At 42.8% G+C, this 14,816-nt stretch overlaps 1 protein-coding gene across 1 annotated transcript in view; it reads right to left on the bottom strand.

Moving 5' to 3' along the window:
* The window catches only part of CNTNAP2 (contactin associated protein 2), a 2,020,907-nt gene that overhangs the window by 1,115,836 nt on the left and 890,255 nt on the right, over nt 1–14,816 (bottom strand). Inside the window, exons 7-9 of the mRNA XM_049894552.1 lie at nt 14,090–14,274; nt 9,502–9,645; nt 5,460–5,724 (exon numbers count right to left, since the gene is read on the bottom strand). Coding sequence (XP_049750509.1) covers nt 5,460–5,724; nt 9,502–9,645; nt 14,090–14,274 — 594 coding nt within the window. The remainder of the gene's footprint in view (nt 1–5,459; nt 5,725–9,501; nt 9,646–14,089; nt 14,275–14,816) is intronic.

Genomic DNA, 14,816 nt, shown 5'->3' on the forward strand with positions numbered 1-14,816 from the left:
AACTCATTGAGGGTCTTCCTCTTTTCCACTGACCATGTACTCTGCCAAGCATGATGTCCTTCTCCAGGGACTGATTCCTCCTGACAACATGTCCAAAGTATGTAAGATGCAGTCTCGCCATCCTTGCCTCTAAGGAGCATTCTGGCTGCACTTCTTCCAAGACAGATTTGTTTGTCCTTTTGGCAGTCCATGGTATATTCAATATTTTTCGCCAACACCACAATTCAAAATCGTCAACTCTTCTTCGGTCTTCCTTATTCATTGTCCAGCTTTCGCATGTATATGATGTGATTGAAAATACCATGGCTTGGGTCAGGCGCACCTTAGTCTTCAAGGTGACATCTTTGCTCTTCAACACTTTAAAGCGTGAAATAATGCTCAGATAAACATTATTTAATTCTGAGTAATGGAAATTTACTTTTAAAAATCTTGAAATAATACTAGCAGTTTGAAACTATAGAGCTGAAAATCATTTCTCAATAAATAGTTGTGGCTGTATGTGTCGATATCAACTCAGAGTGACCCTATGTGACATAGCAGAAACTGCCCCATAGGGTTTTCTAGGCTGCAATCTTTATGGGAGCAGATTGTCAGGTCTTTTCCCCCGTGGAGCTGCTGGGTTGGTTTGAACTGCCAAACTTTAGGTTAGTAGCTGAGCACTTAACTGTTGTGCCACCAGGGCTCCTTAAACAATTAAAATATAAAAAATAATATTACAAACTAGATCTGTTTTTCTTATGTGAGGAAAAAGAAACCTCACAAGTTATCACTGAACTTCGGAAATTGGTATTGATTAATTCTTTTAGAGAAATATTAATGTACTGGCTAAATTCTTAAATATTCATAAAATCAAGAGAAGAAATATTCCAAGTGCTGCAGATACACAGGGCCATGAAGGCCCCAGGCAAACGCGTCTGCCGAGACCGAGTGGGGACTTGTCAGTATTTTCCAGCCAGTTTCCCAGCTCCATACTAAGCCAAGGAAACATCTACTTCTTCCCTCGACGCACCCAAAGTGACCCAAAGGTCTACAAAAGAAATTTTACTAAGAAACAAGAGTAAATAAAACAAAGCTACAAAAAAGATTTTCTTTAGTGACAGACAGAAATATAAACAATGATCTTTGCTGAGTGCTGGTTTCTGAAGTGAGTGGGTACTGAAGAGCCTTGGTAAAACTGAAGCAATTTCTGCATAAAGAGAGCACGAGGCCCAGGTCCTAGTGCCACATCGGCTGAGGGACAGTGCATGTCACACACATGTTTGCTGACACGGATGGAAAGTGATTTTTTTCACCATTGAGTGAGAAAAGTCATCAATAGAAATCACCTTCTTTCCATTATGGCTTTATTGCTCTGACTGTTGACTAGGGTCTCTTCTATGGACTCCGTATGCATTTGTAGAGTGAATAAATGGGTACAAGATACAGTTTTTTAATTGACGTTTATCCATTTACTCATTGTTTACACATTTGTCTGTCATTTAGTGACATAGAAATTAAGACATTTTGCAATTAAAAAAAGCTTACTACAAATGATAGGTAGTTTTTTTGGTAGATTAAAAAAAAGCAGACTATAATTCCTATGAATGCTTCTTTTTTACTATCTTTAAAATATTGTAATTGTGTTCCTGGAAAATAGATTTGGTTTTCCAATATGGAGTGATGGAGTAAAGACCTCCAGGCAAGGAGAAATTTTTAAAATTCCAACACTTTAGAAGAAAAGATAAATCTTGAGGTCAGCGTTCTTCAAACTGTGGGTTGCTGCTACTTTTACGTCATGAAAAAATTCCCGTGGATCATGGCAATTTTTTAGTGGAAAAGGAAACACCAAAATAGTTAGAATGCATATAAAATAGTAAGACAAGATTTATTTGAAAAAGCTTTGCTCAGTAGGTAGTGTGATAGAAAATATTTTCTTACCGTGTTTGATCAAATCATTTGTAAGGCCCAGCTCTATGTCAACCCTCCTCCCAGAATTCTGAATTTGAAGGTTAAAAAAACGACTCCTGTGTGAACAAGTGTTTTCCACTTGGCCTTTTTAGCACCTGTTTTTTTTCCCTTCACCATTTATTCCTTGTAGAAAACCAACCCACTCCCATTGATTCTGACTCACAGTGACCGTATAGGACAGAGTAGAACTACCCCAGAGGGTCTCCAAGGATCAGCTGGTGGATTTGAACCACTGACCTTTTGGTTAGTAGCTGAGCTCTTAATCACTGCATTACCAGGGCTCGTTACCTCCTAGACTGAATAAAAAGTGATGAATAAATATGTATTCATAAGCCAGTGGCTATTTTTTGTGAAGAATGAAATTCGGTGGGATGCATTATAAAAGTTGATGTTGCAACTTAGAAAATATGTTTGCAGAAAGATAACCTACTGTGTAAATTCAAGGTTGCTCAGTGCCTGGGTGCACTCTCCATGACTAACGGGACCCTCGAAGATTAATCATAGTTTAGAGGGAAAGTACAGGAGCAGGGTGAACACTACACTGAGCGTTCTCTAATTTACATGATCCCTAAAGAAGAGTGGTGCCAAAGATGGAGCAGAAAGGCTTTCGAACCAATTTAGTTACCTTCAACCTGGAAGACAGAACCTATTAACTAAAAGCAAAACCAAGTTACAAGTACACACAACAGATGGTACCTGGCAGTCACTGTGTAGACCTCCCAGAGCCTGGCTTGAGGAGTATCTGGGGTGTGGGTGTGCATGTGCACACCAAAATGTGAGTAGTGCCTGTTTTCCTCTTCATGGTTTTCTAAGTTTTCTCAGTCTTTGTGACAAGATATTCCAGAAAAAAAAAGGAGGACTTGTATTCCTTGTGCTCCTGCTGATGTAAGAACTGAGTGGCCTCCATACAGACATATTTCCCTTTGTAAAGCAAACATTAATATCACAGGTTAACTTATTTTTCTACATTATTTTCTCAGTATTCCTTTTACACTAAATTGTTCAGTCATTCAATCAAATGTGGCGAACACATGAAAATACAGACTAGGGTCTCTTCTATGGACCCCACATGCATTTGTAGAGTGAACAAATGGGTCCAAGATACAGTTTTTAATTGACGTTTATCCATTTACTCGCGAATCTTCTGGAACCTGAGCAATGATAACTACCGAGATCCTAGTTTCTGCTAACATCTCTGTTGAGATATTTTTTTCTGTGTAGAGGAAAAAAAGAAATATTTGAAACACTAAGGTATTTCTATTGAATACATGAGAGACATATTATAGACATATTTAGATTTCATATCAGTTTCCCTTAATTCACACAGATTCTTGGCTAAATTGACGAAACATCTAAAGTCTACTTCTAGCGTCATTACTCAGATCTCTTAAGGAGTACGGTTTTCTCATTTTAGAACCTTTCACTTTTTTTCTTCCTTTCATTTTTTAATAAACACGGTTTAAATTAGATGAGAGTAACTTTGATTCTTAAATGAAATCAAATCAAATTAATGACTGTTTATTGATCACTGTGCTTAAGATCCTATTCTCTCAAATGGAATGGCTCCTGATACCTGGAAAACTACCAGCTAGCTGGGTTCACTCAGAAAACGCTGGAAGGGAGGCCTTCACACTTACATTTTTATGTGTCCCTTTATTAGAAAGGAACCATGAATCATAACAGATTCTACTGGGGAGTATTCCAACCGCAGTAACTATTTGTATGTGTGTATGTTTTGTGTGTTATTGGGCTCTCTCCAGATATTTTCTATTTGCTCTAAATCTCCCCAGGTGAACTTATACTGGGGAGTAATGATAAAATACTGTCCATCAATCATTTCAGTTCTGAACATTCAGGGGAAAAGCAAAAGGAGCAGAGCAAAACCAGAAAGATTAAGTACCTGGGTGTTTCACGATCGCTTTTGATTTCAGTAACTTAGACACATCTCAGATGGAACAGTTCCTATGCCTTCCATGGGTCCTGCCTGTGGCCATCCACCAGGTCAGGCCACACAGACACACGGCAACTTTACAGAAAAATAGGTGTCCTTCAGCAGAAGACATTCTGCTAGTGACACTGGTTCGCAGGGCACAGGGGAGCTCAGCAAACCTTCCTGGACCTCCTCTTGTATTTAGGTACTGTTCTACATGCTAGAGAGAGAGAAGAAGACACGGTCCCTGGCAGGGCCAGATTACCCGATAAGCGAAGGATGCACAGCCTGATGGTGCCTTTCCACCAACCTGCACTGCACAATTTCACCTGTCCCCTACCATGCCAACAATGTGGTGAAACCCATGTGAAATTGCTCTCCACAGATTAGCTATAAATACAATTAAGCCGGTATGTGCCTTGCTCAATGCAAGCCAGTGGATACCGTGCTTACTGGTTAATCTGCACCTGGTCCCTGGTCTCAGGTGCTCACAGCCTAGAGGAAACTTGGTGCAAACACATAATGGATTAGAGCCTGGGTTGGCTGGGTGCCATGGTGTCATGAATGGACGCAGAGGACTTGGAGATAACCATCAGCAGTCAAAGTGCTCACGGCCGCCGCAAACTCCCTCGCTCAGTATTTGCTGCACCCTTATCAGGAGCTCAGCAAATGCTAGTTTTGTCATGGCCACTATCTCTACACAAGTCTTCACAAAATAACAATGACATCGTGAGAACCGTCTGGACAAATCAGATGAACAATTCTAGTATTTATCATTCATTCCTCTATCGTGCCAAATTTTCCTTTGTGTTTAATATTTCTCTTTGCCTATCTGCTTTCCTTGCACCATCTTTATCAAAACACATTCCGAGATTGCTAAGTCTGTTCCAATAACAATATCTTGTCTTACCACAGAGACGCCATCTTTAAAATCCACCCTATGTGGCCAAGCCAGTCTCCCCACATTGACACAGCACCTCATCTATCCCCTTTGTAGTCACCCCTCAATTTTTTTTATTCTGACAATTTACAACATTTTAGCAAGATTGCTTGGAAGTTTTGACTCTGGCAGTTGAATATACCTCCCAAGTTATCATTAAAAGTGCACAGTCTTGCTGATAGTGAGAGGCATTAGGTTACATACTAGATACCAATGGATATTTAAAATAAACGTCTTTGCTTTTAAACCTGAAATATTCATTTAGAGAAGTAGCTGTTTCACTATTACATATGAACTAGCATTCATATACCAGCGATCATGAAGATGGAGCAAGACAGGGCAATGTTTCATTCTGTTGTAGGTAAGGATCCAACCCGACCGCACCAAACAACAACAGCATTCACAAGGAAGGGAAGATTTCAGGCTCTCAGACAGCCCCCAGCTCTCCCCCTCACCCACTGCCACCTTCTGGCACTTTCCAAGTTTCCTTTGCTCTATGAGCACACAGCGCAACAAAGTATTTCCAATGTCTGAATGAGTACGTCACCGTGAGCATGGGACGCCAACACGACACACCACACCGTTCTCTCTGTCCCCTCTGCCACCACCACTGCGACCACATGTCAGGCAGGGCTCACCCACCTGAGGCGATGTCGATCTGGCTCATCCTGGTCTGAGTGACATTGATGTGGACACCGACTCTGCTCTCCGCAAGGTCGATCTCGATGGTGCCCAGGTTCTCGGAGAAGTAGCTGAAGAGCAGGAGGCCATTAGGGTTCCAGGTGCGGAACTGGAAGCTGACAGAGAACAGGTCCTGGCCAGCCTGGCCGGGCACCTCCAGGTAGCTGGTGGCATTGAAGAAGACCGGCACGGTGTAGGGTTCCACGCAGGAGAAGCTCAGGTTGCCCTGGAAAGCAGAAGACGGCTGTGAGGCCAGTGAGGAGCACGGCAAGTGTGCAGGTGAGACGGGAGACCCAGCTCCAGCTGTGCAGATGGCAAAGCAGAGCCAGAGCTGAGCAGCCAGAGGCAGAGCTTCCACGATGGGACAGGTGGGCATGCGTCTGCCCTGAGTGTGGTACCTGACATGGAGGTCAGGTGTTCAGGACGGGACAGGTGGGTGTGGGCCTGCCCTGAGTGTGGTACCTGACATGGAGGTCAGGTATTCAGGATGGGACAGGTAGGCGTGGGTCTGCCCTGAGTGTGACACCCAACATGGAGGTGAGGTGTTCAGGATGAGACAGGTGGGTGTGGGTCTGCCCTGAGTGTGTACCTGACATGGAAGGCAGGTGTTTATGATGAAAGAGGTGGGCATGGGTCTGCCCTGAGCATGGTACCTGACATGGAGGTGAGGTGTTCAGGATGAGACAGGTGGGCATGGGTCTGCCCTGAGCATGGTACCTGACATGGAGATGAGGTGGTTAGCAATGTCACCTGTCATGGAGCAGACAGTGACAGCTGGTGTGGTGGTCTGACTGTGCAAGATACACCAGTGTGGGCACTAAGATGGGGACCACCACTGCCTTCTGAGTGCAGCAGAGCGCTGCCCCCATCAAGCGGATGGTCAGGACCTCCTCTGGGGGAGATGCTGCCTTTGGGTGGCTGCATCGAATGACCATCAGTGGACCACTCGCTCTCTTCTCAGGGGTCCGGGGGTTGTTCCCTTTGCTGTTTACAAAGCTGACCTGTGGGGCAAACGTTCTGGGTTCTTATCCCCATACCTAATATCTATGAATTAATATTTACTATTTAGCCTCAGGATAACTGAGATGATAACTTCAGACTATTTTGACACCCCACTTAAATGCCCATGGAGTACACTTACATCATAAGGCATCAGTGTCCGGGGATCAGCGATACGGATGCGCACAGCAAACCAGCCAACAAAACACCTCGCCGTAATTAAATTCTGTCCCTCTCACCCCACTCCCCCTACTTCAGCGTAAACAAAGAGATTCAAGCTACCCTTCACATACACTGAATTTTGTGTTTCCAGAGCCTGCCTTTTGAAGATCAGAAAAAAATCTACATTTGCTTTCACCCTCTTTTGTTCTACCCTAATATATCTTTTTAACATTCTTTTTGTGTGTGTGTTTTTGATGAAGGTTTACACAGAAGTTTAGGTTCCCATTCAACAATTTCTGCACAAACTATTCAGTGACACTGGTTTACATTCTTCACAATGTGTGAACATTCTCAATACTTCTGTTCTGGTTGTTCCATTTATCCTACCCTAATATTTTGAGGATTGTAATCTGATGGTCTTCTCATGTGGTCCCTCAATAAATAAATATATATATATATATTTATAACACCACATACACAACCCCAGATGTGTGCGTTCCCATATTTGAGCAGGTTCGCCTTTACATCTGAGACAGCCTGTCTCTGTGAATACTCAAATTAAATTTGCTCTAGACCTTCACAGGTGATTATTTTTAGATGCTTGCTTTGACAGGTGGAAAAGAACTGCCCATAAATAATAGCAGAGCTGTTATAAATGACCACAGACCTGTGCTGTGGAGACTGTCCCCCTGGGAAAAACCAAAGGCTGCCGTAAGAGTGGAGCTGACTCTGGAGTAGGTGTCATGCCAGGACAGGTGTGTGCATGCCTGTAAAGATGGGGTGGGGTGGGGTGGACACACAGCAGCAGGAGAGTCCAGTGCATTTCACTGAAACATCAGCCCTTGACATCTCTGAAAGCAAATTTCCCATGTAAACCTTTGCCTTTGTAGGGGTGCTTGCAAAACACCCCAACTTGTCTCCATCCTGCCTAAAAATTTTAAATGCATCCTGCCTGGGCATTTATATTTTGAAGTGACAGTTTATTCTGTGTCTGCCCAAACAATTATTGGTTCAAGTGGAATATAATTATAGATAATGTATACTTGACTATCGTTGCTACTCGAGTCCATTGTGACCGCAATGCGTTTCGCAGTTAAGGCTGCTTTTGGAACAGTCTCCCTAGTTGTGATTTTCCGTGGTGTGGGTAGATAGGGGGCACTTCTAGCCTGGTACCAGCTGGGGGGTCTGTGCAGCAATGGGAAGCTACCTCTTCTTAAAGTGTAAATGATGGAGGCAGGACTCTGATGACTGGAATCCTGTGCCTTTCTATAGGAATCAACAATCTCTGAAAAAACAAACAGAACTTGGAACCACTTTATCAAAAGCTTCAAATGGCATAAACATGAATACTGCTGCAGATAAGAAACAAGAGAATATGGAATCCGGTCACCATGGGAGTCACACTGTGTATCTACAGTCTGTGTTTGCCACTGACCACCAGCCACCTTGGGCATGCTGTTTCTCCTGGTTAGATCCCCGCTCTCTCTCCTGCATAATATTTATGGTGCTGTCTTCCTGCCAGGATGACCACAGATGTGTGTAATATGCCCAGCACAGGCCTGCCACCTACACATGGAGCTACAGCTACTTTTCTCTGTCTTCAATGTACTCCATAAGAAAATCTCCTCCAAGTTCAATTTTGAATTATTAGTATACATCCATCATCATTTTTAAAGGAAAACCTTTATTTGCTAAAGAATATTTTTGTATGAAATTACTGCATGAAATATTCTTACATCCAACCAGACCTCTGTTTATTCACTGGGGGATTTTCATTTGTCCAATTATTTTAAGAAAACCCTAGGGTTCAATTTGGGATGACAAGATCACCGGAATTCCCTTAGAGCACAGGGCAAGCACTCCATGATACTGTCTGCCTTCACCGACTCTCAAATATCAGGGACCCTGGAACCCCAGGCTCTCCAAATCATACTGGAGGTTGGGCAGCTCCTGGTCTTCAGGACCCCTGGGAACGCCCATACTGAATTTTTAAATTGATCCTTTTTGGAGATCCTCAGCAGGGCCATGGGGAGGCAGGGGTGCTAGAGTACTTCGATTTTTGCCATCCTCCCTGAAATCCAGTAAATTCTGGGGGGAGCCCACGTCACAGGTGGGAGAAGCTGTGGTGAGCCTTCACCGCACAGTGATATTGGGTGCGTTCAGAGCCCTGACGAAAAGTGAGTTTATTTACATATGTGAACACATGACCTTTGAAAGCATGAATGTGAATATAAAAATGTTTCACGTTTAAAAACTTTTAAAAATTATTAAACCATCAACAAGAAAGGTAAACCCACCGATGATGAGATATTTGAAATTATGATGCCAACAAGTTTAAGGGAGCCCTTGTGGCGCAGTGGTTAAGGACTTGGCTGCTAACCAAAAGTTCGGCAGTTCGACAGGTCAAATCCACCAGTCGCTCCTTGGAAACCCTATGGGGCAGTTCTACTCTTTCCTAAAGTGTCGCTATGAGTCGGAATGGAGTCATCGGCAATGGGTTTGGTTTTTTGGTCACCAAGTTTAAGGCTGCTAAACTGACGGATGAGGTGTATGCTGGAATCCATCTGTTCTCCTGGGATGGGGAATCCAGAAATGGCAGAGCTATTTTTCTGTGCCCCGTGAATAAAATCTGCCACCTATCTCAGGCTAGTTCAGCTCAAATACCATTATCTAGTCTCAAAGCCTATCAAGTACCTACACGTTTTCTGATAGTGCAAGAGTTTGTTATATACTGTTGAGCCCAACACAAACATGATGAAAAATACTAGGATATGTCTTTGTTACATACCCCACAAAACATTCTTTGATTGTGAAGTGATTTTTGGGGGGTAAACATTCTCACCACATTTGAGGGCTCTAACTTCTTCCTTCGGGCAAGATCAGTGATGTTGACGCCATTGTAATTGATGCTTTCCATGCAGCCTTTGAAGTTCTTCCTACTGCTCGAGCTTGGCTTGCCGGAGAAAGGGATTCCTCCAAAGGTTATCTTTGAGGAAAAACAAAACGTCAACATTCACACTGCATTTGATTTAAAAAAGAAAAACAGCTACATGAGGCCAGATCATTTAATAAACTAGACAAAACTATGAACACAGCCAAGGCCAAGGACCTTTACCTCAATCAAAACACACAGATATTGAAGACTTTTAGGCTTGATATCCTTATTAATTCTGGTAACTAGACTGTAAATTGAATAAGTAGCAATGACCCCTTGTGTTACTGTTACCCAAAAGGCATTTTTTACATTTTCCCAAGAATGTTTCTAAAGATTTCATCCAGCAAAAGTCTTTTTTTTAAGTGGTAACAAAGGTATATTGTCATGTTTATTGTTCAAAAGACATAGCCAATAGTAAATGGCTCTATTAATCATGAGAAAACCAGCACTAATGTAACAAGTTGTTATAACTTCATGAAAAAGCAAGAGGTATGGTATTTAGCCTGTGTAGACATATTGGCGAATCCTTGGGTGGTATAAACGGTTAACACATTTTGCTGCAAACCAAAAGGTTGGAGGTTTGAGTCCACCCAAAGGCACCTCAGAAAAAAGGCCTGGAGATCTACTTCTGAAAAATCAGCCACTGGAGACCCTACAGAGCACAGTTCTACTCTGATTCATGGTGTCCATGAATCACAGTCAACTCCCTGAATACTGGCTGGCCTCTTGTAGTCTAAACACCATTACAGTGCAATGTTCATTAGCCGTAATTTGAATGCAGGAAATAGTTTCAAACGCTTCATTACTATGTTGACTAGAGGCCTTTTAGGGCTCGGAAGCCATAAGTTAAGCAGACAGGCTTAAAGATTTCACAGGTTTTCCAAATCCTAAGGAAGAAGGTCATCACTCCTTTCTGTGTTCCTCTGGCCACTATTACATATACAAGGAAAATACGCATTTTTTTCGGTAAAGTTTTGGTCAAATTACAGCATTGTAGCATCAAATTTATATAACACAAAATTATACTTAATATTTATATTGCCTATAACAACTGTTACTACTCCTGGTGAATTAGTGGTAAGTGAATTTAACTACTAAGCACAGTTGTAATATCAAGGCACATTGTCCTGAAGTTACTCAGGATTTGTTCTAATTACTCAGTGTTACCATTACCAATTTATCTTGCATATTTTTAAAGTGAAAGCAATAGTTAGGAAATTTTTAAATGTCAGGACTTCATATTTTAAACATAAGGCAAAGACCTTTGTGTTCTTAGGGACCCGTGAGCAAATTACGTTCTATTATTTAGTGTCATGGCATTTTACTTGCTCAGTTAGCTTTAGGGAAAAGAAATGATAGTTTATGAGGCAATATGAAAAACCATAAAGGATCTCACTCAAAAGCAAATGGAGTATTATTTATTACGGTTAGCTGAATATAAATAATTTACCACAGAGCTCACGTACAGGAAGGAAAGGGGAAAAATAGGACAAAAATGATATACATATTAAAGAAAATTAGGAAAATGCAAAATACGCAGAGAGCAATCTAGAATAGTAGACTTGCTGGGAAGATATTTTTAAGTTGCTCTGAGCAGAAGTCGTGTGGTACTCCATCTGTGCACCTGACGTCAAAGGTTAGAAGTATCGAGGCTGAAACGGAATGTTGCGTTTCCCATGTAGAAATGTGTTCATCAATTTATCCCTAACTCCACAACTGAGGGGAAGGAAGTGTTCTACGTTTAATAGTAGGCAGCATCATCTTTTGAATAATATTACTACTTGTTCTAAAATATCGCTGTATTCCTTCACTGTGTGCATAGCTTGTTTAATTGGAGACTTCATTTTCCTTTGGGACAGATGATTGAGGCCTCCTTACAGCTCTCAAGAAACCCCGGTGGCGTAGTGGTTAAGTGCTACGGCTGCTAACCAAAAGGCTGACAGTTCAAATCCACCAGGTGCTCCTTGGAAACCCTATGGGGGCGGTTCTACTCTGTTCTATAGGGTTGCTACGAGTCGGAATCGACTCAACGGCAGTGGTTTTAGTTATGTTTCTCAGGAGACCAAAGAGCCCTGGTGGTGCAGTGGTTAAGAGTTCAGCTGCTAACCTAATGGTCGGCAGTTGGAATCCACCAGCAGTTCCTTGGCAACCCTGTGGGGCAATTCTACTCTGTCCTGTAGGGTCACTATGAGTCTGAATCGACTCGACAGCAATGGGTTTATGGGTCTCAAGATCTCTGGGTGGTGCAAACAGTTTACTCTTGACTGCTAACCTGAATCATAGCTAGGAGTTGGAATCGACTCGACGGCCCTGGGTTCGGTTTGTTTTTGGTGGATAACCTGAAACCCTGACGGCATAGTGGTTAAGAGCTATGGATGCTAACCAGAAGGTCAGCAGTTCGAGTCTGCCAGGTGCTCTTTGGAAACGCTGTGGGGCAGTTCTACTCTGTCCTATAGAGTCGCTATGAGTCGGAATCAACTCAACGGCAGCAGATTTGGCTAACCTAAGAGGTGGCGGCTTGAACCCACCCAGCGGTGCCACAGAAGAAAAGCCTGGTGATCTTCTTCCATTAAGATTACAGGCAAGAAGACCCTACTGAGCAGTCCTAACCGGTAACGCACAGGGTCACCATGAGTTAGGATCAACCATCTGCTAAGTTCCTTTTAAGGCCCTGGTGGCGCAGTGGTTAAGCACCTAGCCGCAAACCAAAAGGTCAGCGGTTTGAACTCATCAGCCGCTCCACAGGAGAAAGATGTGGCAGTCTGCTCCCGTAAAGATTACAGCCTTAAAAACACCATGGGGCAATTCCACTCTGTCTCATGGGGTCACTTGAGTCAGCATCGACTTGATGGCACCCAACAAGAACAATACATTCCTTTTGATGATGTCATGTTTGGGAAGTTGTATTTTTGGCCACTGCTCTGATAAAAACAGCATCAAATGACAGCAAAAGGGATAGAAAATGAGGATAGAGGTATCAAATCTGATCTGAAAATTTGAGAATTTGGTATTGCAGGTCAGTCAGCCTATGTAAATTACTACTGTTCCTTGAGAACAAAATAAAATATTGCTTTTTCTTTTATTTTATGTGTATTATCTTTTTTTCAAATGCGTACTAAGTTGTGAGGCCATAAATATTTACTACATTGTGTGGACCTAACTATCACAGAATGGTCCAGGGCTGCTGTGGAAAAGTCACCGAGGCACTGCGTGATCCACGAACTGAGGCCATTAGGAAACCTCGGGCTGAATAATATTTCACCCTATTTGTCTTATGTTGGGTTGCGTTTGTACGTTTAGTCTCCTCTCGTTTCCCCTGTGATATATAACACCACGATGAACATTTCTCACAGAACCTTTATCCCCAGAGACGAGGACCAGGTTCCATGTACATGTTAAGGCTGAACTGCTTTCTAAATATATATGTATTTAATTGTATTGTATTATAGGTGAAAGTTTACAGCACAAATTAGTTTCTCATTCGAAATTTATACACAGATTGTTTTGTGACATTGGTTGTAATCCCCGCGATGTGTCAGCACTCCCCGCCTTTCCCTTCCCACCCTGGGTTTCCCATGTCCATTCGTCCAGGTTTCCTGTCCCCTCCTGCCTTCTCGTGTTTGCTTTGGGGCAGGTGTGGCTCATTTGGTCTCATACACTTGATTGAACTAAGGCTCACGTTCCTCAAGTGTGTTAGTGTTTATTTGACGGGCCTGTGTAATCTGTGGCTGAAAGGTGGACATCGGGCGTGGCTTCAGTTCTGAGTTAGCAGGGTGTCCTAAATATATATATATATATAAAATATGTATTTTTAATAACAACAAGCAAACAAAACTGAAAACATGGTATGCCTATCAGTACATTATGAGAATACTTTCTTTTACTGTAGCAATGTGATCATCAATTAGTTTTTAATCTTTGATCATTTGGAAGGTAAAACACATCCTTTTATTTATAAACAATCTCTTTAAAATATTCTATGTTTTACTTTACTTCCTTTATGATGATCATAGTTGAGCAAACGGAACTTGTCAAATGATCTGTCTACAATCAAAATATATCAATGATCAAAACTAAATGTTGTAGGCAGAACTCAGAATTAACTATGCAACATCCTGTAATAACTATTAGAAAACCTTGTGCATATGCCCTGCTTGCCAGGTATATAATATACTGTCTGTACTTAAGAAAAAACAGGTAACGTATTTAACTAGCATTAAGATTTGGTTACCGTTAATCTAAGATTACAACTTAAATTTACTCTGAACGTACTCAATGGTCCTGATAGCACGACCAACGGCCCCTCTCTTTAAATTATTACTTTGACACCAAGTGCTCCTAGTTGAAAGTTTAGAAATGAAGGCAACGACATGCATTTTTCGAGCTGCAGGTTTACTTCTGGTTGGAGAATCAAGTGAAAGTGATAGGTGGTATGTGACTGAGAAGCAGGACAGGCAGCAGCGCACCGTTCCCCACACCTCCACCTGGCACCTACCTCGTAGTCCAGGTCCAGGTAGTCGAATTCGCCGTTGGTGCGGAAGTGCTGCGCGCTCCTGTCCAGCGTGAGGTTGATGCTGCGGCCCTGGCGCTCGATGACCACTGAGTGCCAGTGGTGGTCGTCCAGCAGGCTGCCGGCCGTCACCGACGTGTGGCCGTAGATGGGGCCCAGCTGGTTGCTTCCTGAGTCACAAGGAAAGAGAAACAAGGAGTGACCGGCAGCCGACCTGGGCAGGGGACACTTCCTGGAGGAGGCCTGGAGCCCGGTCCACAGAGCTAGCACGGGGGACCACAAGGCCACTGTACTGACTAGGGTTATGTGAAGTGCGTGCAAGTCACTCAGAATGGAAAAGTCTGCTCCCCTAACAAGAAAAAAAGAAGAGGATTAGCTCCATGGTGCCATGAATTCTCCTAAACCTGGATGGGTTATTGCAAAGTTGGGGTCCTTGGGCTTGGAGCAGGCCAGGGACCTGGAGCTGGCTCCCATCAGGGGCTGTAAGGTCCTGGGAGTGTGGGGGCCCTCTCTGGGGCTCTGTGTCCCCACATGAAAAATGGGAACAATGATTGTACCCACTGTATAAGGTTGCTGTGAGGTTTAAATGAGTCAGTGCCTGCCAGGAACTTAACCTAGCATGCTCCCTGGTACTAGTGAGTGTCCATTAAATGCTACCTGCAACACTTAAAAAAAATTACTATTATTGTTGCTGCAGTTATTGTTGTTGCTG

The sequence above is a fragment of the Elephas maximus genome, chromosome 8 (genome assembly GCF_024166365.1).
Source record: "Elephas maximus indicus isolate mEleMax1 chromosome 8, mEleMax1 primary haplotype, whole genome shotgun sequence".
Taxonomy (NCBI): Eukaryota; Metazoa; Chordata; class Mammalia; order Proboscidea; family Elephantidae; genus Elephas; species Elephas maximus.